Source organism: Labeo rohita, chromosome 13 (assembly GCF_022985175.1).
Source record: "Labeo rohita strain BAU-BD-2019 chromosome 13, IGBB_LRoh.1.0, whole genome shotgun sequence".
In the NCBI taxonomy this organism is placed as follows: domain Eukaryota; kingdom Metazoa; phylum Chordata; class Actinopteri; order Cypriniformes; family Cyprinidae; genus Labeo; species Labeo rohita.
In genome coordinates, this window is record NC_066881.1 from 34,647,007 (window position 1) to 34,672,898 (window position 25,892).

The 25,892-nt window shown below is 33.6% G+C and overlaps 1 protein-coding gene across 1 annotated transcript in view; it reads left to right on the forward strand.

The window, feature by feature from the left end:
• Nucleotides 1–25,892, forward strand: part of dntt (deoxynucleotidyltransferase, terminal) — a 192,236-nt gene that overhangs the window by 32,185 nt on the left and 134,159 nt on the right. Inside the window, exons 6-9 of the mRNA XM_051126245.1 lie at nt 4,058–4,174; nt 22,161–22,331; nt 25,214–25,285; nt 25,377–25,500. Coding sequence (XP_050982202.1) covers nt 4,058–4,174; nt 22,161–22,331; nt 25,214–25,285; nt 25,377–25,500 — 484 coding nt within the window. The remainder of the gene's footprint in view (nt 1–4,057; nt 4,175–22,160; nt 22,332–25,213; nt 25,286–25,376; nt 25,501–25,892) is intronic.

Genomic DNA, 25,892 nt, shown 5'->3' on the forward strand with positions numbered 1-25,892 from the left:
TTTAAGTAATTATAGTAATTAAACTTTTAACTTTAGTTTAAGTTTTAGTGATCTTATGTGTTTGACATTTTTAAATATTATATATATTTTATAAGTTATATTTATAAATTATATATTTTATTTTTTAGAATTTATTCTAAAATTATTATATAAATATTTATTTTTAGAAAATGTAAATATAATTAATTCCTTTATTAGTTTTAATACTTGAAGTTATAAGTTTAAATTTCTATATAAAATTCGAAAAATCTTTTACATTAGGCCTTTTTTTATGCAAATCAGATTTTTTAAATTTATGTATTTATATTTTTCATTTATTATTTTGCAGGGATGTGTAATAGATTAGGAGACAAAAATTTAAAATAAGCTTTTTCTCAGATGTTTCTACTACATTTTTTTTAGGAGGAACTGATCTGCATTTAATGGGAAATATTTGACTTTGGATTTCATACTTGGCAAATATGAGTGGTTTGAGACCTTGTTGAGTCTCCATTTTCTCTCCATGTAGTCTTACTGCTGTCTAGGACGAAATTGCAGTTTTTTTTAGACAGTGGAAATGAATATTTTTTCCTGAGTGGCAGCGAAAAGGCATGTGAAGTCAGAGACCCACAGCGAGGTCTGGTGTCATGAGAAAGGAAATTAAATCTGAAAGTGCCTTTAACTATCGTAACGTAATGGGGGGAAAAAGAGAGCAGATTAGTTTCTGATTTGCCCTGAAATAGTCATAATTCAAGCATTATATGCAGACTCTTTATGCTTGTGTAGAAGGTGACGCCCCTGACGGCGAATAATGGCGGTGATTTTTCTCACTTCTGAGCGCTCGATTCTTTTGCTGGAGGGGAGCGAAGATATCAGGCCTCTTTTCATTCGGATCCGCGACGCCTCTAAAATAGCTCGCGGTCAGAACGGCATGTTAGCATTCACTCTCCCTGCTGAATCTCTGAATCGGCCATTATCACAATGTGCCGAGATGATTGCGCGGGTCATTTTCATGGGTACAGACTCCCATCGCATCCAGCAATTATTCCAGGAGCGCTGACATTACAGCTGTAATCCTGTAGTGAGTCAGGAGGGGGTGAATATTTCAGCGTCTAAATCAAACACCAATTCACCAGGGCTAAACTGGAGCTGCTGCGGCTTTTATGGCTGTAATTGTAAATCATAAAGCTGTAATTGATTCTGATGCTTTCTGTCGTTACCGTGCTGTTCTTGTGTGACGAGATAATCGCCCTGTTAGTAACCAGACTCTCACGTGTTCTGAAGATTATGTGACTGTTTACCACGCAAAAGATCCCGCTGTCATGCCACGATGTGGTACTAGGGTGTTGTTAGGGTTTTGGGATATTGCTATGTGGTTGCCATGATATGGCTTTGCAATTGCTTGGAGTATTCTGGGTGGTTCCTAGGGTGTTGCTATGCAGTTTTAAGGGTGTTCTGAGTGGTTACTAGGCCATTGCTTGGTAGTTATTAAAGTTTCTGGGTAGTTACTAGGATTTTACTATGTGGTTGCTATGATATGGCTTTGAGTGGTTACTAGGGTGTTGCTCTGGAGTTTCTAGGGTGTTCTGGGTGGTTACCAGGGTGTTGATAGGTAGTTGCTGGGTAGTTACTGGGATATTGCTTTGTGGTTGCATGATATGGATTTGCAGTTGCTTTGATATTCTTTGTGGTTGCTAAGGTGTTGCTATGCAGTTTCGAGGGTGGTTATCAGGGCGTTGCTTGGTGGTCGTTAGGGTTTCTGGGTGGGTGCCAGGATGTTAATAGGGTGTTATGGGTGGTTGCTAGGAAATTGCTGTGCAGTTTTGAGGGTGTTCTGAGTGGTTACCAGGGCGTTGTTTGGTGGTTGTTAGGGTTTCTGGGTAGTTGCTAGGATGTTGCTATGTGGTTGTCATGATATGGCTTGCTTGGATATTCTGGGTGGCTGCTAGGGTGTTGCTCTACAGTTTCTAGGGTGTTCTGGGTGGTTACCAGGGTGTTTTTAGGGTTGCTGGGTAGTTAATGAGATGTTGCTATGTGGTTGCATGATATGGATTTGCAGTTGCTTTGGTATTCTGGGTGGTTGCTATGGTGTTGCTATGCAGTTTCAAGGATGGTTACCAGGGCGTTGCTTGGTGGTTGTTAGGGTTTCTGGGTGGTTGCCAGGATGTTACTATGCAGGTAATAGGGTGTTATGGATGGTTGGTAGGAAATTGCTATGCAGTTTCGAGGGTGTTCTGGGTTGTTACCAGGGTGTTGCTTAGTGGTTGTTAAGGTTTCTGGGTAGTTACTAGGATGTTGCTATGTGGTTGCCATGATATGGCTTTGCAGTTCATTCTGTTGTTTTGGGTGGTTAATAGAGTGTTGCTCTGCAGTTTCTAGGGTGTTCTGGGTGGTTACCAGGGTGTTATTAGGATTGCTGGGTAGTTAATGGGATGTTGCTGTGTGGTTGCATGATATGGATTTGCAGTTGCTTTGGTATTCTTTGTGGTTGCTAGGGTGTTGCTATGCAGTTTCAAGGGTGTTCTGGGTGGTTACTAGGGTGTTGCTAGGTGGTAGCTGGAGTGGTTTCTTAGGCATTAATATGTCAGTTTTAGGGTGATTTGGGTGGTTGCCAGGATGTCGCTAGGCAGTTGATAGGGTGTTATGGGTGGTTGCTAGGGAGTTGCTATGTCAGTTCTATTGTGTTCTAGGTAGGTTGTTACAAAGGCGTTTCTGGTTTGGGTGGTTGCAAAGGTGTTGCTCTGTGGTTGTCATGATATTTCTATGCAGTTTCTAGAATGTTCTGGGTGGTTACTAGGGTGTTGCTAGGTTGTAGCCAGGAGATTGTGAGTGGTTACTATGAGTGGCATTGCTATGTCTATATGGATGGAATTACATGTCATTTCTATTGTGTTCTAGGTAGTTACCAAAGGGTTTCTAGGGCCATTTTCAGGATGATCTGGGTGATTGCCAGGATGTGGTTGCTAAGATATTCTAGACAGTTGCTAGGGTTTTGCTATGTTGTTTCTAAGGTGTTCTATGTGATAACTAGGGCATTTGCTAGGGTATTCTGGGTGTTTGCTAGGATGTTACTGTGTGTTTGCTAGGATGTCACAGGTTGTCCTGGATGGTTGCTAGGTGGTAGCAAGAGTTTTATGAGTGGCATTACTTTGTAATTTTTAAGGTGATTTGAGTGGTTGCCTGGATGTTGCTATGCAGTTGCTAAGGTATTATATATAGTTGCTAGGCCTTTGCTATGTTGCTTCTAAGCTGTTCTAGGTGGTTACTAGGGTGTTGCTAGGTGGTAGCTAGAGTGGTTTCTTAGGCATTAATATGTCAGTTTTAGGGTGATCTGGGTGGTTGCTGGGATGATGCTATGCAGCTGATGGGTGGTTGTTAGCTAGGGTTTTCTAGGGTATTTTGGGTGGTTGCTAAGGTGTTGCTCTGTGGTTGTCAGGATGTTTCTATGCAATGTTTCTATGGTAATAGGGTTATAGCCAGGAGGTTGTGAATTGCTTTGTTATTTCTATTGTGTTCTAGGGTTCTAGGAGGTTACCAAGGGGTTTCTAGGGTATTCTTGGTGGTTGCTAGGGTGTTCCTGTGCAGTGGTGATTCCCTGGATGTGGTTGCTAGGATATAGTAGGTAGTTCCTAGGGCTTTGCTATGTCATTTCTAAGGTGTTCTCAGTAGTTACTAGGGCATTCTGGCTGGTTACTAGGGTGTAACTATGTGGTTGCCAGGATATAATGCTTTTTCTGTTGTGTCCTGGATGGTTACTAAGGCATTGCTAGGTGATAGCTAGGGTGTTGTGAGTGGTTACTTTTATTTAGAGGGATTACTATTTTTTTAGAGTGATCTGTGTGGTTGCCAGGATGTTGCTATACAAGTGCTAGGGTATTCTAGGTGGTTTCTGTGGCTTTGCTGTGAATTATGTGTTTTAGCAAACACCAATTATAAAAGTAAGTATGGCAAAATAATGCTCTATATTAAATATCAAGAAGCTTTGTAAAGTCGTTTGTGCCAGTTGATATTGATCTAATGTTGACTGAACATCATCTGATTGATTTATGAGTCTCTCTCTCTGTCTCTCTATGAACAGAATCCCGCTGTGGATCAGAGGTTGTGTGCACATCCATCAGCCAAACCTGACTCTGCTGTGTCTCCGTACGCTTGCCAGAGACGAACAACATTAAACAACCAAAATAAGATCTTTACTGTGAGTACAAACACACGTGTGCTGCTAATCAAACTCTAACACGGTAAAGGCCACTGAGAATATTATTTTAAAACTAACATCACAGTGTTCCTAAGTTATTTTAATCTCTGGCCCACTTGCAGCACAGTATGGACAGAACAGAAGGGGGCCGAACCACACACACGTTCCCATTAACATGCACATTAGCTGCTTCAGCTGTACACTGTGCCGTTTCTCAAGACAAACACCAACACAACTGTTTATGCCAGAACAGGGGTGTAGTGGCCATTGTAAATGATGATTTGCTTTTAGAAGTTGTCCTCTCAGACATAACAAGACTTGTACATGTTTTCAAGAAAATATGGGATGTTGCTAAATGGTTGCTTCAAGGGCACAGAATGTTATACACACGTGTATGTAACCATTGTTGTAATTTTGGCCGTATCTGAAATAGGTTATTGATAGTACCTGAGAAGTTAAAGTAAATATGCTAGAAAACTGCACGCTTTCAAGGACGCACATTTAATACGTGTGCGGAGTATGAACATATAAAGTAGCTGAAGTGTTTAAAACAAATGTGCGCAGTTCAGTTAAATGATAAAGTTAACCCTTTTTAACTTTATTGTTCTGCCGTTTTGTTTTGTTTTTCATCTGCTTCTCCCATTTGCTCTTTTTACATTGACTATCACTCCTTACAGACTCATACATTTAGTTGCAACAGTAATTTCTCAAATATTTATGACAATATATACTGATAAATTGAACATTCACTTCAGTGGTATGAGATGACTGGATGCTTTCTAATGATTTCCTATTGAACTGTCACTGAATGAACAGCAGTGCTCAAACTATTTCAAATATAGTGAATTAAGCTAAAAACTCATCATAACATCATAATGCACAATGTTTCCATCTAACATGCATATTGAGGTGCAGCTCTTCATATTAGCGTTTTCATATTAGTGAACAGTAAATCAGTAAATGTTGGATGCTATCTTTGAAATGGAAATATGTGTGTTATATTTAAACATTATACCTTTTATCGCTTATTTCAGTAAATGTCATTAAACTAGCAAGCTAACCCAGTCGTAGTACTGACAGTGTTGGCTAAACACAGAGCTAAAACATGGCTAAAGACGCGAACCCTGGTGAAAAAAAACAGCATATGCTGGTAGCTATGTTTTGATGCTGGTTAGGTATGTTTTGGTGCTGGTTTAAGATGGTCCTTTCCTGGTTTATGCTGGTCCTTTGGTTCATGCTGGTCCTTGACCAGCAACATGACCAGCAAAAACCAGCAAAGGACCAGCTTAAACCAGTTAAGGTCCAGCGTAAACCAGCAAAACACCTACCTACCAGCATATGCTGTTTTTTTCACCAGGGAAAAGTGAAGGGACAGACAAACTGATTCAGTTGAGTGAGTCATTTACGTTGGAACGTCTCAGATTGATTCAAACTTGTGATTCGATCATTCAGTTCAAGCGATTCACTAGCAAAACCAGTCATTTTTGAAAAAGCACATATGGTGATGGGTGGAACAGAGCTTTTCGAAACTCCGAATCAGTTAAACTATTGCATCGCAAAATGATTCATTGTTTTGAAGCGCTTCAATCGCATCGCGTATCGCGAATCGTTTGATTCAGATCGGGATTTCGGATCGCGAATCGCGAATCATTTGATTTAGATCGAAACTTCGCATATCGTGAATCGTTTGATTCAGATCGGGATTTCGGATCGCGAATCATTTGATTTAGATCGGAACTTGAATCATTCAATTCGCGAAATGATTCACGAGCCTGCTCCGAACTTCCGATCTGAATCAAAGGATTGACAAATCCGCTTCCCAGTTACGATCTGAATCAAAAGATTTGCGAACCCCCTCAGAAGTTCTAATCTAAATCAAACGATTCGCGAATCGCGCTCAGGACCACGAAGCACGAATCATTTGATTTAGATTGGAACTTTGCGTATCGTGAATCGTATGATTCAGATCGGGATTTCGGATCGCGAATCATGAATCATTTGATTTAGATCGGAGCTCGAATCATTCAATTCGCGAAATGATTCACGAACAAATCCAAACGAACAAATCCGCTTCCCAGTTTCGATCTGAATCAAAAGATTTGCGAACCTGCTAAGAAGTTCTGATCTAAATTAAATGATTCGATTCACGCTCAGGACCACGAAGCGCGAATCATTTGATTTAGATCGGAACTTCGTGTATCGCGAATCGATTGATACAGATCGGGATTTCGGAGCGCGAATCGCGAATCATTTGATTTAGATCGGAACTTCGCGTATCGCGAATCGTTTGATACAGATCGGGATTTCGGAGCGCGAATCGCGAATCATTTGATTTAGATCGGAACTTCTGAGCGGGTTCGCGAATCATTTGATTCATATCGGGACTTCGCGTATCGCGAATCGTTTGATACAGATCGGGATTTCGGAGAGCGAATCGCGAATCATTTGATTTAGATCGGGACTTCATGTATGGTGAATCGTTTGATACAGATCGGGATTTCGGATCGCGAATCGCGAATCATTTGATTTAGATCGGGACTTCGCGTATCGCGAATCGTTTGATACAGATCGGGATTTCAGAGCGCGAATCGCGAATCATTTGATTTAGATCGGAACTTCTGAGCGGGTTCGCGAATCATTTGATTCAGACGGGACTTCGTGTATCGCGAATCATTTGATACAGATTGGGATTTCGAAGCGCGAATTGCGAATCATTTGATTCAGATCGGGACTTCATGTATGGTGAATCATTTGAAATGATTCAGATCGGAACTTCCGATCTGAATCAAAGGATCGCGAATCAAAGTTTGATTTAAAAGATTTGCGAACGGGACTTAGCGTTCGATCTGAATCAAATTATTCGCGCTCAGGATCAGGACTACTGTATAGAGCGATTCGTGAATCGCGAATCATTTGATTTAGATCTGAACTTCTGAGCAGGTTCGCGAATCATTTGATTCAGATCGGGACTTCGCGTATCGCAAATCGTTTGATACAGATCGGGATTTCGGAGAGCGAATCGCGAATCATTTGATTTAGATCGGGACTTCATGTATGGTGAATCGTTTGATACAGATCGGGATGATTCATGAACCGAATCATTTGATTTAGATCGATCTGAATCAAAGGATTGATACAGATCGGATTCAAAATCATTTGATTTAAAAGATTTTCTGAACGGGTTTGCGAATCATTTGATTCAGAACTCAAATTAATCATTTGATACAGATTGGGATCAGGAATCATTTGATTCAGATCGGAACTCGATCGGATCGCGAATCGTTGAATTCGCGAAATGATTTATGAACCGAACTTCCGATCTGAATCAAAGGATTGACGGATTCAAAGTATTCGATTCAAAAGCAGGTTCGCGAGTCATTTGATTCAGGGGACTAGGACTTTGGAATCATTTGTTTAGATCTGAACTTCTGAGCAGGTTCGCGAGTCATTTGATTCAGGGCAGGACTTTGGAGTGCGTATCGTTAATTTATCTGATTTTTTTTCTCTTTTTTTATCAAACAGTACAAACCATTAAAGCAGTACAGTTATAAAAACAAAACAAAGTATATGGTATAGCACTATGGTTAATTTGTCATTACCATGGTTGTAACCACTGGTAACTAATATTGTAACCATGTTTTTTCCCCTTCTCTTAAAGAGGACACATAGAATGAATATAAAGGTGAAGTTTTACTGCTTTAGGATTAACAGAGCTTTGGATAATTTCCATGTAGCTTGTCCAGGTTAACTTTGAATAAAGAAAAGAAAGTAAATGTTTATGTATGTGAAATTTAGCTAGCAGGAAACACAAATTAATGAAATAATATTTTCCTATATTCTCTTTCGAGTAGTCAACATCTTTAAGACAGAAAGCAAAATTACTTACAAAATGAGATTGAATTAACAAACCAAAATGTCTGTGTGGATACAAAACAAGTGAATGAATCTTCCTCAGAAAAGTGACAAAAACAGTGGCTCACTTCAATGTCTCAAGTGTAAAAATTTGTACTGTGTATATCCAACATTACTCATGGACATCAGCTAGTGTGGAGTGAAAAATAGGGACGATATAGTCTAGTCAAATGTAGGTAAACATGCAGACGTTTTTGTTTTCTCACAAGAAGTGGAATCTCAGGCGTAATCGCCAGACGGCCTTTGTTTTGTCTTGTGATTTGTGTTTGGAAGGTTACAGTCCTGTTATCAGTTGTCGAGCAAAACTTCACTCATGTTCTGCTTTAAATATTTATTTGGTACTTGAACATAAACCTATAACAGATTCACCTTGAGCTTCTGCAAGAAAAATTGCGAGCAACTCTTGAGACGCTGCCAGAACCGCTAAACTTTGTTTTTCTGCACGAGGCGTGTGTTTGGTGCCAGAATTAGACAGACAAACGCTGGGGGTTTAAGAGCTTTTGGATGTACGAGGCATCGCTCGCTGATTATTACAGCTGATGTGATGTGGTTCTTTGAACATTAATCAAGAGAAAAACAGTGTAAGAATATGCTTTTGTTTCAGATTTGACATTTGCGTCGACTCGTATTTTGCGATCAGCGACGTTAATAAATCAATTATGATAAAAGAGAAAAACACCAAAGACTGACAGGGTGAGGTGAACCGTAACCGAGAGCGCAGATTAAAATCTCTTCAGTATTTCACTGGCAAATATGATATTTTAATGGAAAGCTGAGACTTGATTGTCTATTGCCAGGCGAGAAAAACACCTGCAATACAAACACATTATTGAGAATAATGACAGAGTTGAAGAACAGCAGGATGAGATGAGCTCAGGGTATCTGTGAGAGATATCATCGATTTTGTCTTGGCTACAAATATAATATGTGTGTGCATTTTAGTCCTTATATGTTAAAATGTCTAAATGTTGCAAAAAGTTGGTTTTCTTACAGCATGTTTTATTGCAGTGGTTAAGCATTTTCTAACATGTGCTTTGTACATATGAATGCATTAGTAAATAAGAGGTGTTTTAACTGGTCAACATTACATCATTTTTTTTTAATCACATATTTTAGCATTCATAACTAAGTTAGATGTCATTTGAAAGCTTAAATGCTCAAAATGTATCCTGTGAAAACTCTTGAAATCAGACATTGCTCTACTGTGGAAATGGGACTTTAAATCCTTTTAGCTGGCTCCTCCTCTTAGTGAATCATATTACATATCGTTGGAATGGCCTTTCCAGTCTTAAGATTCTATATTTGGTGGTTATTTTGTGATACAAATAATATTGTGACAGAAATGTATAAATCTGTGATAGCAAAATGCACAAAATTCAATGGAGTTTAAAGTTTTTCAAAGGAAATGCACTGTGTCTGAGTTTCACAGGAATCTCAAGGCATATTGCTTTGATTTTATAGCAATTTTAGATTCCGAAATATTTATATTAGAGAAAAACAAATTAGCACAATGCTTTTCTGTACAGTACATTGTAAATGCATTTTCATGTCTATGTTCAATATTTTAGATTTCCAAAATATTTATTTTAGAGAACAAAAAATTAGCACAGTGCATTTTAAGTGCATTTTCATGAAGTAATATTGTGACAGAATTTCTTAAATTTGTGACAGGAAAATGCATTGAGTGCACATTCAGTGAGTTTGGGTGTCACCCGGTGTCTATTGTTGGTATAGCACCTAAACAAAATCACACAGGAACCTCAATTTTTGTAATACCAACTTGAAATTTGAATCATAACTCTGACATATTGCTTTGATTTTATAGTAATTTTAAATTCCAAAATATTTTGGAACAGTGCATTTATTTACTAGTAAATAAACTTCTATATCTTTATTTTTACACCTGTTTTACACTCAATTTTTGTAATATCAACTTAAAATTTGGAACATATCTTAAATGTATTGCTTTGATTTTATAGCTATTTTAGATTCCTGAAGTATTTATTTTAGAGAAAAACAAATTAGCACAATGTGTTTCTTTACAGTACATTGTAAGTGCATTTTCATGTCCGTGTTCAAACAGAAGTAATATTTTGAATTTCCTAAATTTGTGACAGGAAAATGCATTTAAAATTCAGTGAGTGTCTATTGTTGGTACAGCAGCTAAACAAAATCCCACAGGAACCTCAGTTTTTGTAATACCAACTTGAAATGAACTGAAATTAGATTAAAATTTCGAAACATAACTCAGATGCATTGCTTTGATTTTTATAGCAATTTTACATTCCGAAATATTTATTTTAGAGAACAAAAAATGAGCACAGTGCATTTTAAGTGCATTTTCATCAAGTAGTATTGTGACAGAATTTCTTAAATTTGTGACAGGAAAATGCATTGAAAAATTCAGTGAGTTTGGGTGTCACCCGGTGTCTATTGTTGGTATAGCACCTAAACAAAATCGCACAGGAACCTCAATTTTTGTAATACCAACTTGAAATTTGAATCATAACTCTGACATATTGCTTTGATTTTATAGTAATTTTAAATTACTTTAAACAGTGCATTTATTTACTAGTTAAATAAACTTCTATATCTTTATTTTTACACCTGTTTTACACTCAGTTTTTGTAATATCAACTTAAAATTTGGAACATAACTCAGATGTATTGCTTTGATTTTAATGCAATTTTAGATTCCCAAAATATTTATTTTAGAGAAAAACAAATTAGCTCAATGCATTTCTTTTCAGTACATTGTAAGTGCATTTTTACGAAGTAATATTGTGACAGAATTTCATACATTTGTGAGAAAAAAATTCAGTGAGTTTGGGTGTCACCCAGTGTCTATTGTTGGTATAGCACCTAAACAAAAATGCACAGGAACCTCAATTTTTGTAACTTAAAATTTGGAACATAACTCAGACATATTGCTTTATAGCAAATTTAGATTCCAAAATATTTTGGAATAGTGCATTTCTTTACTAAATTAAGTTTCTGTAACTTTATTTTTACACTTTTTTTACACTTAAATTTTGTAATATCAACATAAAATTTCGAACATAACTCAGACATATTGCTTTGATTTTATAGGAATTTTACATTCTGAAATATTTATTTTAGAGACCAAAAATTAGCACAGTACATTTCTTTTCAAAATTTGGATCATAACTCAGACGTATTGCTTTGATTTTAATGCAATTTTAGATTCCAAAATATTTATTTTACATTTTTTTTTTTTTTTTACTTTTAGTAAACACAAACTTCTATACCTTTTTTTTAACACTTTCATTTTTTGAAATGCTTTCACTTCAGCAATAATTTGCTGATTGTCTTTTTTAGAAAGAGACCAGGCTTAGGTCTGTATACTAAAGCGTTCATAAATTATAACCATTTAAGTTTGCGTAATGCGTTTTCACATCTGTGTTCAAAAAGAAGTAATATTGTGACAGAAGTTCATAAATTTGTGACAGGAAAATGCATAAAAATGGTAGTGAGTTGGATGTCACCCAGAAAGAAGGTTTCACAGGAACCTTAATTTTTGTAATATCAACTGAAAATTTGGAACATAACTCAGACGTACTGCATTCATTTTATAGCAATTTTAAATGACAAAATATTTAGTAAAATATTTATTTTAGAAAAAAAGTGCATTTATTTACAGAAAACATAAATAACTTTTTAACTTTTATTTTTAATTGCTTTTGCTTCAGCAGTAATCTGTTTGGGTCGTTGCATAAACTGCTTAGTCATTTTTTTTTTTTTTTTTCAAGACTGGTCAACTTTTTAAATTCAGTTACAGAAAGGTTGTTCTAATTTGAATTTGAAAAGTAAGACTGATTACCCAGTGACAGTTAAGAGGTTAAATTATTGTTTAGGTTAACCAGTAACAATCGGTGCTGATGAACATGTTTTTATTTGGTTTGATCCACATATTGTGCATAATTGAAATTGCACAGTTTTGTTTTTCATGTCGCTGATGTGAAGTTGAGCGTTTAGTCTCAGTCTCGGTTTACTGAAGGTGAGCAGAGAGTGAGGAGAGATCAGCCTGCAGGTGTCTGGTTGACACGTAACAGGTGTGCAGGTGTCAGAAACACTGCGGCCCCTGAGCGTGATGAATCCACCAAAACACGTCCTGTGACTGTCAATCACACCATGTTTCCAGGCTCCCCAGAGTCACCTATATCGATTTTGATCCTCATGTCTCCTCTTATTCCACACAGCCTTCGCCTGGAGTTTTGCATGCTTGTCCAGCATTTGCATTTCCTAAAATAAGTCAAATTAAATGTCCTAAAGAAAATGTAAGTGGTGTTTGCACATGGAAAGCTTGCTGGTATGATGTTAGGTTGTTATGGGAGGATTTTAGCATTTAGCTGTGTATTTTCTAGGGAGATATTTGCATGTTCATATATTAAATTATTACATAATAATTTATACAGTTATTTATTATTATTATTATTATTATTATAAGCTTTCCTTATAATAATATTATTATTATTATTATAAGCTTTCCATTCCTAGGGTGTTTTTATTTATGCACTATGCACTGTAAACAAAGCAAAACAAAACAAAACACTAATTATATTAGTGTAAATATTTGCGTGTTTTTAAAATATTAATTAACAACATATTAATTTATTTATTTATAATGTACAATTTAGATTTTTTTGTTATGGTTGAAATTTAGCATTTTATGTATTAAATTGTTAGGTAATAGCATTATTATTATTATTATTATTATAAGCTTTTCATCATGTTGTAAGGTTCCTACGGTGCTTTGGGCTTATTTTATTTTTAAAACACTAATTAAATCAAATATTTGCATGTTTATATATTAAAATTTTAAATAACAATTTATATAGTTATTATTATTATTATTACACTACACTATGCATTGTAAAAAAGCAAACAAAACAAAACACTGATTAAATCAAATAATAATAATAATAATAATTATTATTATTTTTATTATTATTATTATGTACAATTTAGATTTTTTGTTATGGTTGAAATTTAGCTTTTTTATATATTAAGTAATTTATTATTAATATTATTAATTAATTAATTATTAATTAATAATATTAATATTATTATTATAAGCTTTTTATCATGTTATGTAGTTTCTAGGGTGGTTTGTTTTTATGCACTATGCATTGTAAAAAACACTATTTAAATAAAATATTAGCGTGTTTATATATTAAATAATCAAATAATTTATATAGTTATTTTATTATTATGATTGTTATTATTATGTACAATTATTTTTTTGTTATGGTTGAAATGTAACTTTTTTATATATTAAATTATTAAGTAATAATTTATTATTATTATTAAGCTTTTTATCATGTTATGTGGTTTCTACGCTGTTCTGGTTTGATTTTATGCATTATGCATTGTAAAAAACACTTTAAATGAAATATTGGCATGTTTATATATTAATATATATTTATATATTAATATTTATTATATATATTATTAAATAACAGTTTATATAGTTATTTATTATTATTATTATTATTATTATTATTATTATGTTACAATTTAGATTTTTTGTTATGGTTGAAATGTAACATTTTATAAAAACACTTTTAAATTATTTATTTAAATTATACAAATAGTAATTGTATATTATTATAATAATAATATATAAAATGTGTATATATATAACTATGTAATTGTGTATATATAACATTGTCATTTTTTTTTATAATAATCATAATATATTTAACAAATATTTAAACATTTTGATACAGAGCTACTGTGTGTTTTTTTCTTTCTCTTTCTCTCATTCTGTTTCTTGCTTTCTGTCGTCATGACTCTAGTTTCTAGTTTCCATCTCTCCATCTTTCCCAGGCCTACACATCGATCAATACATCAGTATGTAGCGTTGCCGACCGACACACTGTGAAAGCGCGCAGCAAACCGTGTGTGTGAATGAAAACTGGCTGATTTAATGTGGAGGGTGTAAATAGACATTAATGAGCAGTGGTCGCGTGTTGTTTGCTTTCATCTCTTGGCCTCTGGTGCCGCAGCTGCGCTGACAGCAGCCGAGCGAAGGTCTTTCCCGCCTGGCTGAATCGATCTCTCTAACGACCCAGTGGGCCGAGCTCTCCGGCGCCCCGCGCTTCATCATACATCCGGCCCGGAATCACGGCCACGTCTGGTAATGAAAGCCAGCACACACGGGCAGTCATTAAAGCGCCGTGTTACCCCGTTGCAGGACACGTCTGATAGCTGGTATTTACATCATACGGCAGCAGATACGCCGGTCATTATGTGTGCTGCTGCATGGATGAAAGCCTCTGGAAAGCATTTTTGCGGCTTGTCCATTATTTTTAGAGCTGCTGTACAGTTCTGGGGTCATAAATAAAAGTTCCTCTGTGAGAAATGTTCATGTTGTGCGGGCGGCAGCGGTCAGGCGTCTGTCTGTATGTTCCTCATTGATTCAGGAGTGCATTATGGAGTCGATCAGTGCTGGAGTTTGAAATGTATTCTGGTATAAATAAAGCATTGCTAGTGAAGTCAATGCTTCAATCCACTTGTCACTGGAAATTGATTTTCTCTGGAGTCAGGACAGGTTTACCTGCACACAGGCAGTGTTTTAAGCATAAAACCTGCTTATTTTTGGCTAAAAACAGCACCGTTTGGCAGGAGAGACCATCTGTCTGATTCAAGCAACCAGTCACTGATAGTTTTGTTTTTTTAAGTGATTATATGAAATAGGTCATACCATAATAATAGACCAACTTGGAGCAAAATCCAATAAAAATGACACAGTGGTTTAAATAAAAAAAACCTCTCCTGCTCACCAAGCCTGCGTTCATTTGATCCAAAGTACAGCAAACAACAGTAAAATTTTACAATGTTTTTACCATTTAAAATAACTGCTTTCTATGTGAATATATTTTAAAATGTAATTTATTCCTATGATTAAAGCTGAATTTTCAGCATCATTACTCCAGCCTTCAGTGTCACATGATCCTTCGGAAATCATTATAATATGCTGATTTGCTGCTCAAGAAACATTTTTTATTATTATTATTATTATTAATATTTAAAACAACTGAGTACATTTGATTAATAGAAATATCCAAAGATCAGCATTTATTTGAAATAAAAAGCTTTTGTAGCTTTAGGCACTATACCAAAAGCTTGGAAAATAATTTTCTTTTAGGAAAGAAATTCTAGAAATTAATACTTTTGTTTAGCAAGGATGCTTTAAATTGATCAATGTGATGATAAAGACATTTATAATGTTTAAAAACATTGCTATTTCAATTAAAAACTGTTCTTCTGAACTTTCTATACATTAAAGAAACCTGAAAAATTCTACATGGCTGTTTTCAATACAACAACAACAACAACAACAACAACAATAATAATAATAATAAATGTTTTTTTTGAGCAGCAAATCAGAATATTAGAATGATTTCTTTAGCATCATGTGAAACTAAAGACTGCAGTAATGATGCTAAAAATTCAGCTTTGAAATCACAGGAATAAGTTACATTTTACATTTTTTTCAAATAGAAAATAGTTATTTTAAATAGTAAAAATATTTCTAAATTTTGTTGTTTTTGCTGTTCTTTGGATCAACTTTTTGGCTTTTTTTTTGTAGAAATCATGATCAGAGTTTTTAAAAAAACACATTTGAAAAATAAAGTATAAATAATACATTTTTCTATTTCTTTCTTTCTTTCTCTTTCTTTCTTTCTTTTTTTTTTTTTTTTGTTTTACCTTACCTGTGATCTTATATAGATCTGTGTATTTTACTGTTTTTTTTATTTTTTTTTTTTATTTATTAAATCTGAAAGTTGAATAAATAAGCTTTGATATATGGTTTGTCAGGAAAGGACAATATTTGGCTGAGATAGAACTAATTGAAAATCTGGAATCTGAGGGTGCAAAATAAATAAATAAATAAATAAAAAATAATAATAATAATTGAATAAATAAATAAATAAATAAATAAATATTGAGAAAATCATCTTTAAAGTTGTCCAAATGAAGCTCTTATTATTTACCATATTAAATGTACAAAATATCTTCATGGAACATGATCTTTACTTAATATCCTAATGATTTTTGGCATAAAAGAAACATTTATCATTTTGACCCATAAATGGATTTTTGGCAATACCTACAAATATACCCATGCGACTTAAGACTGGTTTTGTGGTTCAGGGTCACATATTTCATACAGATTAAAAAGAGAGAAAATAGAGCTGAATTAAATGAGCATCAAGTTGTATTGAAGTTGCATCAGACAATTACTGTAGACAGAAACTGCAAATCGTCTACTACTCCTGCCACGGTTGTGTACAATATGCTTCAAATGCTCAGTGTTTAGTCTAAGGCTTGCACTGACCTTCGGATAACCCAGAATATGAGTTTGTTTTCAAGTGTCCACTGGGGAAAAAAAATCAATGAGTAAAAAATCAACACTTAGCTTTGCATCTAAACATGTGGGCTTCACCAAACAAATACAGAATATCTCACAGTTATTGCAGAGACTCCCACTCATTCATCATACACTCAATGCTAATGTAATATCACACCATTAAGGGAGCAGTCAGTGCAGATGTGTGTTCAGAGGTCTTCATTAAAGCTGCAGATCTCGTCTTGAGTTCTCAGTGAGACGTGAGCTCTTGAGAGTTTCCTACGGCGCAGCAGGAGCTCAAACACACACACACACACACACACACTTCACACACACTCCCGCTGTCCTCACACTCCAGGACTCTCATCCTCATCCTCGCCGCATACACTTGCGGCACAGCAGGACTCGACCCCGTGACCCCCGGCATTACCAGCCCGCTGCTCTCATTAACCAGTACTGCGTGTGCTTGTGTGTGTGTGCATGTGTGTGTTTGGTGTCAAGGGTGTCTTGTATGTCACGGTCGGGAGGGTTTTTAAATATGTCTGGGCACATTCATGTCGTGAAAACAAAGCGGCTGCATGTATTGATTCACACCGGCTCGTTGTACATACTAAACATGTGCTGTTGTTCTACTGACAAACCTCAGCACTCAAGGGGGCGACAGAGTTTCCTTCAAGATGGAGTAGCTGGAGAAAAGCATGCACAAGGCCAAATAAACAAAATATGTACTGTGAAGGTTTGGGTAACGTTATAAAAAGTTATAAAAATGTTATTTCTAGTTTTAAATGTTTAAAAATGTTTGTTAATTACATTTAAAAGTTTATTAATTAAAAGAATTAAAGTTAAAAATAAATTAAAAATATAAAACAATTATTTCAGGTTTTGTATAACTGTATTATTTGTAATAATATTTAACAATATTACAGTTTTCACTGTACTTTTGAGCATTTGAGCAAAGGTTCTGAACAGTAAGATTTTTAATGTTTTTTTTAAGTCTCTTCTGCTGCCCAAGCCTGCATTTATTTGATCCAAAGTACAGCAAAAACAGTAAAATTTTGAAATATTTTTACTATTTAAAATAACAGCTTTCTATTGAATATATTTTAAAATGTAATTAATTTCTGTGATCAAAGCTGAATTTTCAGCATCATTACTCCAGTCTTCAGTGTCACATGATCCTTCAGAAATCATTCTAATATGCTGATTTGCTGTTCAAGAAACATTTATTATTTATTATTATCAATATTTAAAACAGTTGAGTACATCTGATTAATAAAAAGGTCCAAAGATCAGCATTTATCTGAAATAAAAAGCTTTCATAACATTATACACTATACTATTCAAAAGCTCTGAGTCAGTGATTTTTTTTTTAAATTAATTAATAATTGCAAAGTTTAATACTTTTATTTAGCAAGGACGCTTTAAAGGAGAAGTCCACTTCCAGAACAACAATTTACAAATAATGTACTCACCCCCTTGTCATCCAAGATGTTCATGTCTTTCTGTCTTCAGTCGTAAAGAAATTGTTTTTTGAGGAAAACATTTCAGCATTTTTCTTCATATAATGGACTTCATTGGTGCCCTGATTTTGAACTTACAAAATGTAGTTTAAATGCAGCTTCAAAAGCTCTAAATGATCCCAGCCGAGGAAGAAGGGTCTTATCTAGTGAAACCATCAGTCATTTTTTTGGAAAATAAAAATGTTTATACTTTTTAAGCACAAAAGCTCATGTAGCACAGGCTCTGGGATGTGCGTCCACGAAGCTACAAATTAGTAATGAACCGTTCTTGAGTGATTCTTTCATTTTGAACGAATCTTCAATGTGACTCAGGAAGAACGAGTCGTCTTGGGGAGTGATTAGTTCAGTCACGCATATGCAACATCCTATTAGGTTCTGTACTGGAATTAGTTCACCTGTTTCGAGTCTTTGGTTTTTCGAGTGGTTCGTTCATCTTATGGGGCTGTCACGTGATGAAGGAATGACTCAAACCCGAAAACTTGTCAGATAAGAGGTGAGGTGAGCTGAGCTAATCATAGACTAAAGACCCAGGTAAACAATGAATGAATCTTTTCTGTTTCTTATAGCATTATAGTTTTGTCTTGTTTGTAGTGTGATCAATGTTTGTGTAAGCAGTAGATGTGTTAGGGAAGTAACACGTAACATTTTAATTATATTTTGCTAAAATGAACAAAATGACTCGAAAAAAGATTCATTCATTTTGCTGAACGAGACTCAAAGGTCCGAGTTGGTAAAAAGATCCGAACTTCTCATCACTACTACGAATCACGTCTAAGTTCATCGTCTGTGTACTGAGTGTGGCGAAAAACTCCATCTTATTTTCTAAGCCTGTGCTACACGAGCTTTTGTGATTAAAAAGTAAAAAAAAAAAATTTCCAATCATTTCGCTAGATAAGACCCTTCTTCCTCGGCTGGGATCGTTTAGAGCCTTTTGAAGCTGCATTTAAACTACATTTTGTAAGTTCAAAATCAGGGCACCAATGAAGTCCATTATATGAAGAAAAATCCTGAAACGCTTTCCTCATAAAACATGATTTCTTTATGACTGAAGACAGAAAGACATGAACATTTTGGATGACAAGGGGGTGAGTAAATTATTTGTAAATTGTTGTTCTGGAAGTGGACTTCTCCTTTAATGACTCGGACCATGAGTGGGGGCCCCCTAGTGGTCCCACTTAGTTCGCTTATAGAAAGGGCCAGCTCTGTTTAATATCCTAATGATTTTTTGGCATAAAAGAAAAATCGATCATTTTGACCCACACTGTAAAAAACAATTTGTTGAGTCAACTTAAAATAATTTGTAACCTGGCTGCCTTGAAATTTTAAGTTCAGTCAACTCAAAAAAAGTTTATTCAACTTGAAATGTTAAATTATACTAAGTGACAACTTAGATATTTGAGTTGAATCAACTTACCCATCTGTTAAGTTTAGCAAACACAAATATCTATAAGTTGTTACTTAGTACAACTTAACAAGTTGACTAAACTTATTTTAGCTGACTGAACTTAAAATTTTAAGGCAGCAGGGTAACAAATTATTTTAAGCTGACTCAACAAATTGTGTTTTTTATTTTTTACAGTGCATACGATGTATTTTTGGCTATTGCTATAAATCTACCCCTGCTACTTAAGACTGGTTTTGTGCTCCAGGGTCACATCTGGTTGGTTTATTCTGTAAAAAAGAGGAATTTTGCAGGAGCTTTGAAGCAATGGCTAAACCATTGTTCGTTTCTCCCTAAATGAAGTGTATGACGTTGTAGCGTGTGAACACGTGCACTCGCACACGCGTGTGCCGGCCGGCGGCCCTCAGGGAGACTCTTGTGAACAAGTGGAAAATGACAGGTTCCTCTCCACTGATCACAGAGCCACGAGTCGCTGTGAGGTCATCTGAAAAACGGCCTGGCACAGGAGCACAGCATGATGGGAGGAATACAGAGGAAAGAGTGCCAGCACACTCTCTGATTGCTGTCCGCCCGCCGGCACGGGTCACTGCGCCGCCTGTGTAAACCTACACCTGACTTACTTTCTTTTTTCATCTGTTTTCCTCACTCCTGCTGCCTTTTATTTGACCTTTTTACATTTTTTCCTCAGTCATATTTTCTGTGTTTTTCACACTTCATCTCCGCCTGTCTGCTCGCCTGTCATTCTTCACCGTCTTTGTGCCGCAGGATGCGCTGGAGGTCCTGGTAGAGAAATATATTATTTATAGATCTTTATATAAATATATTATTTAGATATTTATCAAAAAAGCATATTTATAATTTATAGATCATTTTATATATGTCAGGGTTATCTTAGTGTCATTGGAATATTTTGAACTAGTTTTCATTAAAATTTTTAATTTTTTTTATATGCCTATACTGTTTTCATTTGATTTAGTTTTAGTTAATACAGTAAATTTTCTTGAGCTGTGTATATTTATTATGTATAATACACACACATGCATGGATATACTGTATTTAAGACAGAAATATGTTTATATTTTAAATAGATTTATATTTATATATAATATTAATTATATGAATACAAATATATACATGTAAATACATGTAAATATTTTCAAAATATATACTGTATGTGTGTGTATTTATATTTACATAATAAATATATTGTGTCAACAAATTTTATTTTGGATGCAATTAATTGTGATTAATCTTTTGCCTAGCATTACTTAAAAATGAAAGATAATTAGCTTTTAATAAATGTTTTATTTTTGTGCTTTCTGTTTTTTTTACACTTCATCTCCTGTTGTATGTCACCCTAAAAGCAAAATTAGTAAATTATATTATTATAAAGAGTATTGTCATGACTATTAAGCACATTTTGCCCTAAAATTCTCATTAAAATAGTGTGGAAAAATAGTATATTATTAAAATAGTAAATTTTGAAAATATTTGATAAACTTTATTTATGATAATGTAAATTTTAAAAAAATATTAATGATTAAATTAGTTTTTTATGTCTAATTTTCATTTATTTTAGTTTTAGTTAGTTCAATAAATTCTGCTTTGGTAGCTCACTGAAATAAAATAAATTTAAAAAAAAAATTTTAATATATATTTTTATATTTCAGTTAAAGTTTATTTCATTTCAGGTAACAAAAATAGCTTTATAGTCCTAGTTTTAGTTATGTGTGTGTGTGTGAGAAATATTTATTTATTTTATGCTTTATAATTGAATTTAATTGGTTAATTTATTAAAGTTCTATAAACATATATTTCGATTTCATTTAATTATGTGTAATTATTTTAAAAATAATTTTAAATTTTAAATGATTTTTCTTTCCTTTTGATTTTGTGGTTAAATCTGTTTTGGACATGTTTTTTTCTTGAGATTCACCTACTTTTAGTTTAAGTATTTCAGCAGAGATGTGTGTAACTTTTGTAAAAACTAACTTTTAAAAATAAAGCATAAAGTATGAATAAAATATTTATTTATTTATTTATTTATTTTTAGATCTTACTTATGATCTTATATAGATTGGTGGATTTTTATTCAGGTATTTTAAATCGTAATAATATTTTTGAATATTACCTTTGCTGTATTTATGATGAAATAAATCCAGCCTTGGTGAGCAGAAGAGATTTATTTAATAAAATATTTTTAAATGTAATTATTCCAAACTTTTGACTTTTATTTTATGCTTTATAATCGAATTGAATTGAATAACTCCGTTTGTATTAATTTCCATAAATTATATTTTTTATTGTGTTATCATGTTTTTTCTTTATTTAATTTTTATATTATAATTTAATTAAACAAACCAAATGCAGTTTGACTGATATTACTTTGAATGCAGATTAAAAAAAAAAAAAAAATTAAAAATGGATTGATCTGTTTTTGCAAATGAACTCATATATTAACATTTAAACATTCATATTTTTATTTATTTATTTTTTTTTTTTTTTTTGTATTTATGATTTTATATACTGTAATTATTACTTTTGATTTGGTGATTAAATCTGTTTTGGACATGTTTTTTTCTTAAGAGTCACCTACTTTTAGTTAAAGTATTTCAGCAGAGATGTGTGTTTGTGTTTTTGTGGTTGACTGCTGAAGTCTGGAGAAAACAAGGCGGAACTCACATTATTATTCTGTTTTAAATATTAAACACAATTAGCTTTTAATAATTGAGTGACTGTTTTTTTACACTTCATCTCCTCCTGTCTGCTGCTGTAGGATGCGTTGGAGGTCCTGGCGGAGAACCTGGAGTTCTGTGGCGATCAGGGGCCGAACATGGCGTTCCGGAGGGCCGCGTCCGTTCTCAAGAGCCTCCCTGCTGGCCTGCGTCGCCTGGAGGACACGCAGCATCTGCCCTGCCTGGGAGAACACAGCAGGGCCATCATAGAGGTGCGGTGCGAGCCCGAGGGAGCGCTGAGACCCGTCCATCCTCTCTCTGTCTCTCTGTTCTCACACTACTCACATCAGCAGTTGTCTGACCGCGTCTGAGGTCATCAGAGCTGCTCTGCTCCTGCTGAGGCTCTGATACGCTTCCATAACACTGCTGTTTGTTTTCCTGAGGGTGAAAGCAGCGAGACATGGTTTGGACAGAATGACAGAGCCAAACATTTCACAAAAAGAAGTTGAGAGGGTATTAAATGAGATAAAATGCTGAATCTCAAACCTGTCGAGATTGTGTTCAGGTTGTATTTCATCCTACAAGCAAGCATTCTTACTGCAGGAGTGTAGAAAAATAATACATTATTTAAATAGTAATTTCTGAAAGTATTTGATGTATTGCCTTTTATATATGCTCATTTAAATGTAAAAAATGTTAATAGTTAAAATCTTAATGGTCCTAAAGTTTGTCCATATACTTCATATTGAAGATTTATAAATGTATTTTGAGATTTCAGGTATTTATTTATTTTTTGTCCGTTTATTACATGTAATATATAATGCATAATTATTAATATAATATAATATAATATAATATAATATAATATAATATTTTAGTTTTGTTATTATTATTATTATTAATAATAATAATTTTAAATGTCTATACAATTTTAATTAATTTTACAAATTTTGCTTTGCCAACCTGACAAAAGAATGTTTACGTTTATATATATCAGTTAAACTTTATCTTATTTCAAGCAGCAAAAAGTTCCCCCAAAAACATTATTTAAACAGTAATTTGTATGTATTTGATATATATTTATTATTTATGCTTATTTAAATGTAAAAATATAATATATAATAATATATATTTTTCTTCTTAGTTTTAAATATGTCTACAAAATTTTCATCAATTTTCATTTTACTTAGTTCAGTAAATTTTGCTTTGACAACCGGCTGAAATAATTTATTCAACATGTATTTTATAGTTCAAAGTTTATTTTCTTTCAAGTAACAGTTTTCCCCTAAAATTCTAACAATTAAATATATTTTCAGATTTCAGATATTTATTTTCTTTTTGCCCATTAACTACATAAATGTTATAATACAGAATTATTAAAATTAATATATAATGTAATATAACATATCATAATATAACATAACAAAATATAATATAATATAATATAATATAATATAATATAATTTTTATTTAAATATTATTTGAAGCTTTAAATATGTATGATTTCTGAAGGATCATGTGACACTGAAGACTGGAGTAATGATGCAGAAAATTCAGTTTTGATCACAGAAATAAATTGCCTTTTAAAATATATTCAAATAGAAAACAGTTATTTTAAATTGCAATAATATTTCACTATGACTAAAACAATATTACTGTTTCTATTGTATTTTCTATCAAATAAATATGGCCTTGGTGAGCATAACATTAAAAAATCTTACATATATAATTATAAATATATCCTCAGGTTTTATAAATATATATTAATGATTTTATATACTGTAATTATTTTATATATACATTTGCATTTGCAAAAACAGGTAACTCAGTTTTCATTCATTTTCATAATGTGTGTTTTATTGTGTTATAATGTTTTTATTGTGTTAGTTAGCTGTATTATTTTAGTCATTATGTTTTAATCAGAACAACAAAAATGCAGTTTGACTGATAATATTTGAATGCAGAATAAAAGACATGCTTTTTGATTTAATAAAAAATGAATTGATCTGTTTTTGCAAATGAAATATATGTATATATATATATATATATATATATGAAATATATTCATATTATATATTATATTATAATATAATATTTATTATATTATATATTATATTATAATAAATATATATTATATTATTATTTTTTTTTTTTTATTTGTTTGATTATTTTAATATTTATTTGTTTGTATTAATGATTTTATACAGAAATTATTTTATATACACTGTAATATCTGATTTTAGGACAATTAAGGCCATTTTTGTTTCCTTTTGTTTTGGGGGTTAAATGTGACTTGTTTTTATGATATTCACCTACATTCACCTACAGTATTTCAGCAGAGATGACTGTTTGTGTTTTTGTTTGTTTGACAGCTGAAGTCATGAGAATACAAGGAGGAACTTGTAATATTATGCCGTTTTAAAAATGAAAGACAATTAGCTTTTAATAATTGAGTGATGTGTGACAAAAACACTGTTTTCCTTAGTGTTGAAAGTTGTAGGATCACTGACAGCATGTACAGTAGTAAAACGTCAAATCAAAACTCTAACATCTCTATAATGGTCTTCATACATCCAGTGCTTTCCATTTCTTTGATGATAATGAATTGTGAGCAGCTTTCCACCAACTTCTTAAACAAAAACACACTTAAAATGATCTTTCAGTCATCATTTAGTCTCCATGTGGTTTGAAACCCATATGACATACTTTCTTCTGAGAAACCCAGATGTTGGAGTGTGTAAATAGATTGATATGAAGATGATGATTCTCCCAATTTTCATTCCTGAGACTTACTTCTCTGATTCTGGGAAGTGTGTTTGAAGGGAAAGTCAATCATTTTGTCCACATTCACAGTGATAAATGTGAAAGCAACACGCTCTGAATGTGATTAATACACGGATTCTGCTTCCTGCAGGGTGAGAGACTGTAAGACAGCAAATAAAGCATCTTCACAACAGCACCAGAGCAATGGGAGACAACGCAACGAGCGTTTCATTAGACTTATTAAGCTGCAATTAACCAAGACGCCTTGTGTGTGCGTGTGTGCGCAGATTATTTACAGTTAGCGTGTTTAATCATAGCAGCTCATGAATACGCTGAGCTGGATTTAATGGTTTGTGTGGCTTAGGCGTATCTGACGTCTCTATCTTCACAGGAGATCTTTGAATGCGGATCTTCCTCCAGAGTTGAAGAGATACTGAATGATGAGAGGTATCGGACTATGAAGGTAAAGTAAGTCTCTCGGGACTTCAGAGCTTAGCAGGCGGATAAGTGAGTGTGTGTGTGTTCATGTGTGTCTGTTCATGTTTTTGGCTCAGTTGTTCAGCAGTGTCTTCGGGGTCGGACCCAAAACGGCGGAGAACTGGTTTTGTAGAGGACTGCGGACGTTCGAACAGGTCCTGAGCGAGCCCAGCATCAGATTGAACCGCATGCAGACCGCAGGTAAACACTGACACTTGGACTGAAGGGGTTTGGAAACGTAGACGTGAAAAGATACTTCATCGCTTGGAATTGTAAGGTTCTATCTGACTTAGTTACAAAATTTAGTTATTTGGTTATTCTTTTTTTGTGACAACTTATTTACATTATGTGATGTTTCTTTTGTAAGCTGTTTTCATTTTGGGCCTTTGTTTAGAAAACAAAAAGGGTTCTATCAAATAGAACCTTACAATTCCAAGGCAGTGACTTAGGTCAACATGAAATGTTTTAAATATATCTTTAAATTTAAATATATTTAAATTAATAGTATTCATTTTTATACATATGTATACATATGAATTTATATGTACAAAAACAAGCATGGTTTCACTATGTCCAAAAACATGTTTTTATCA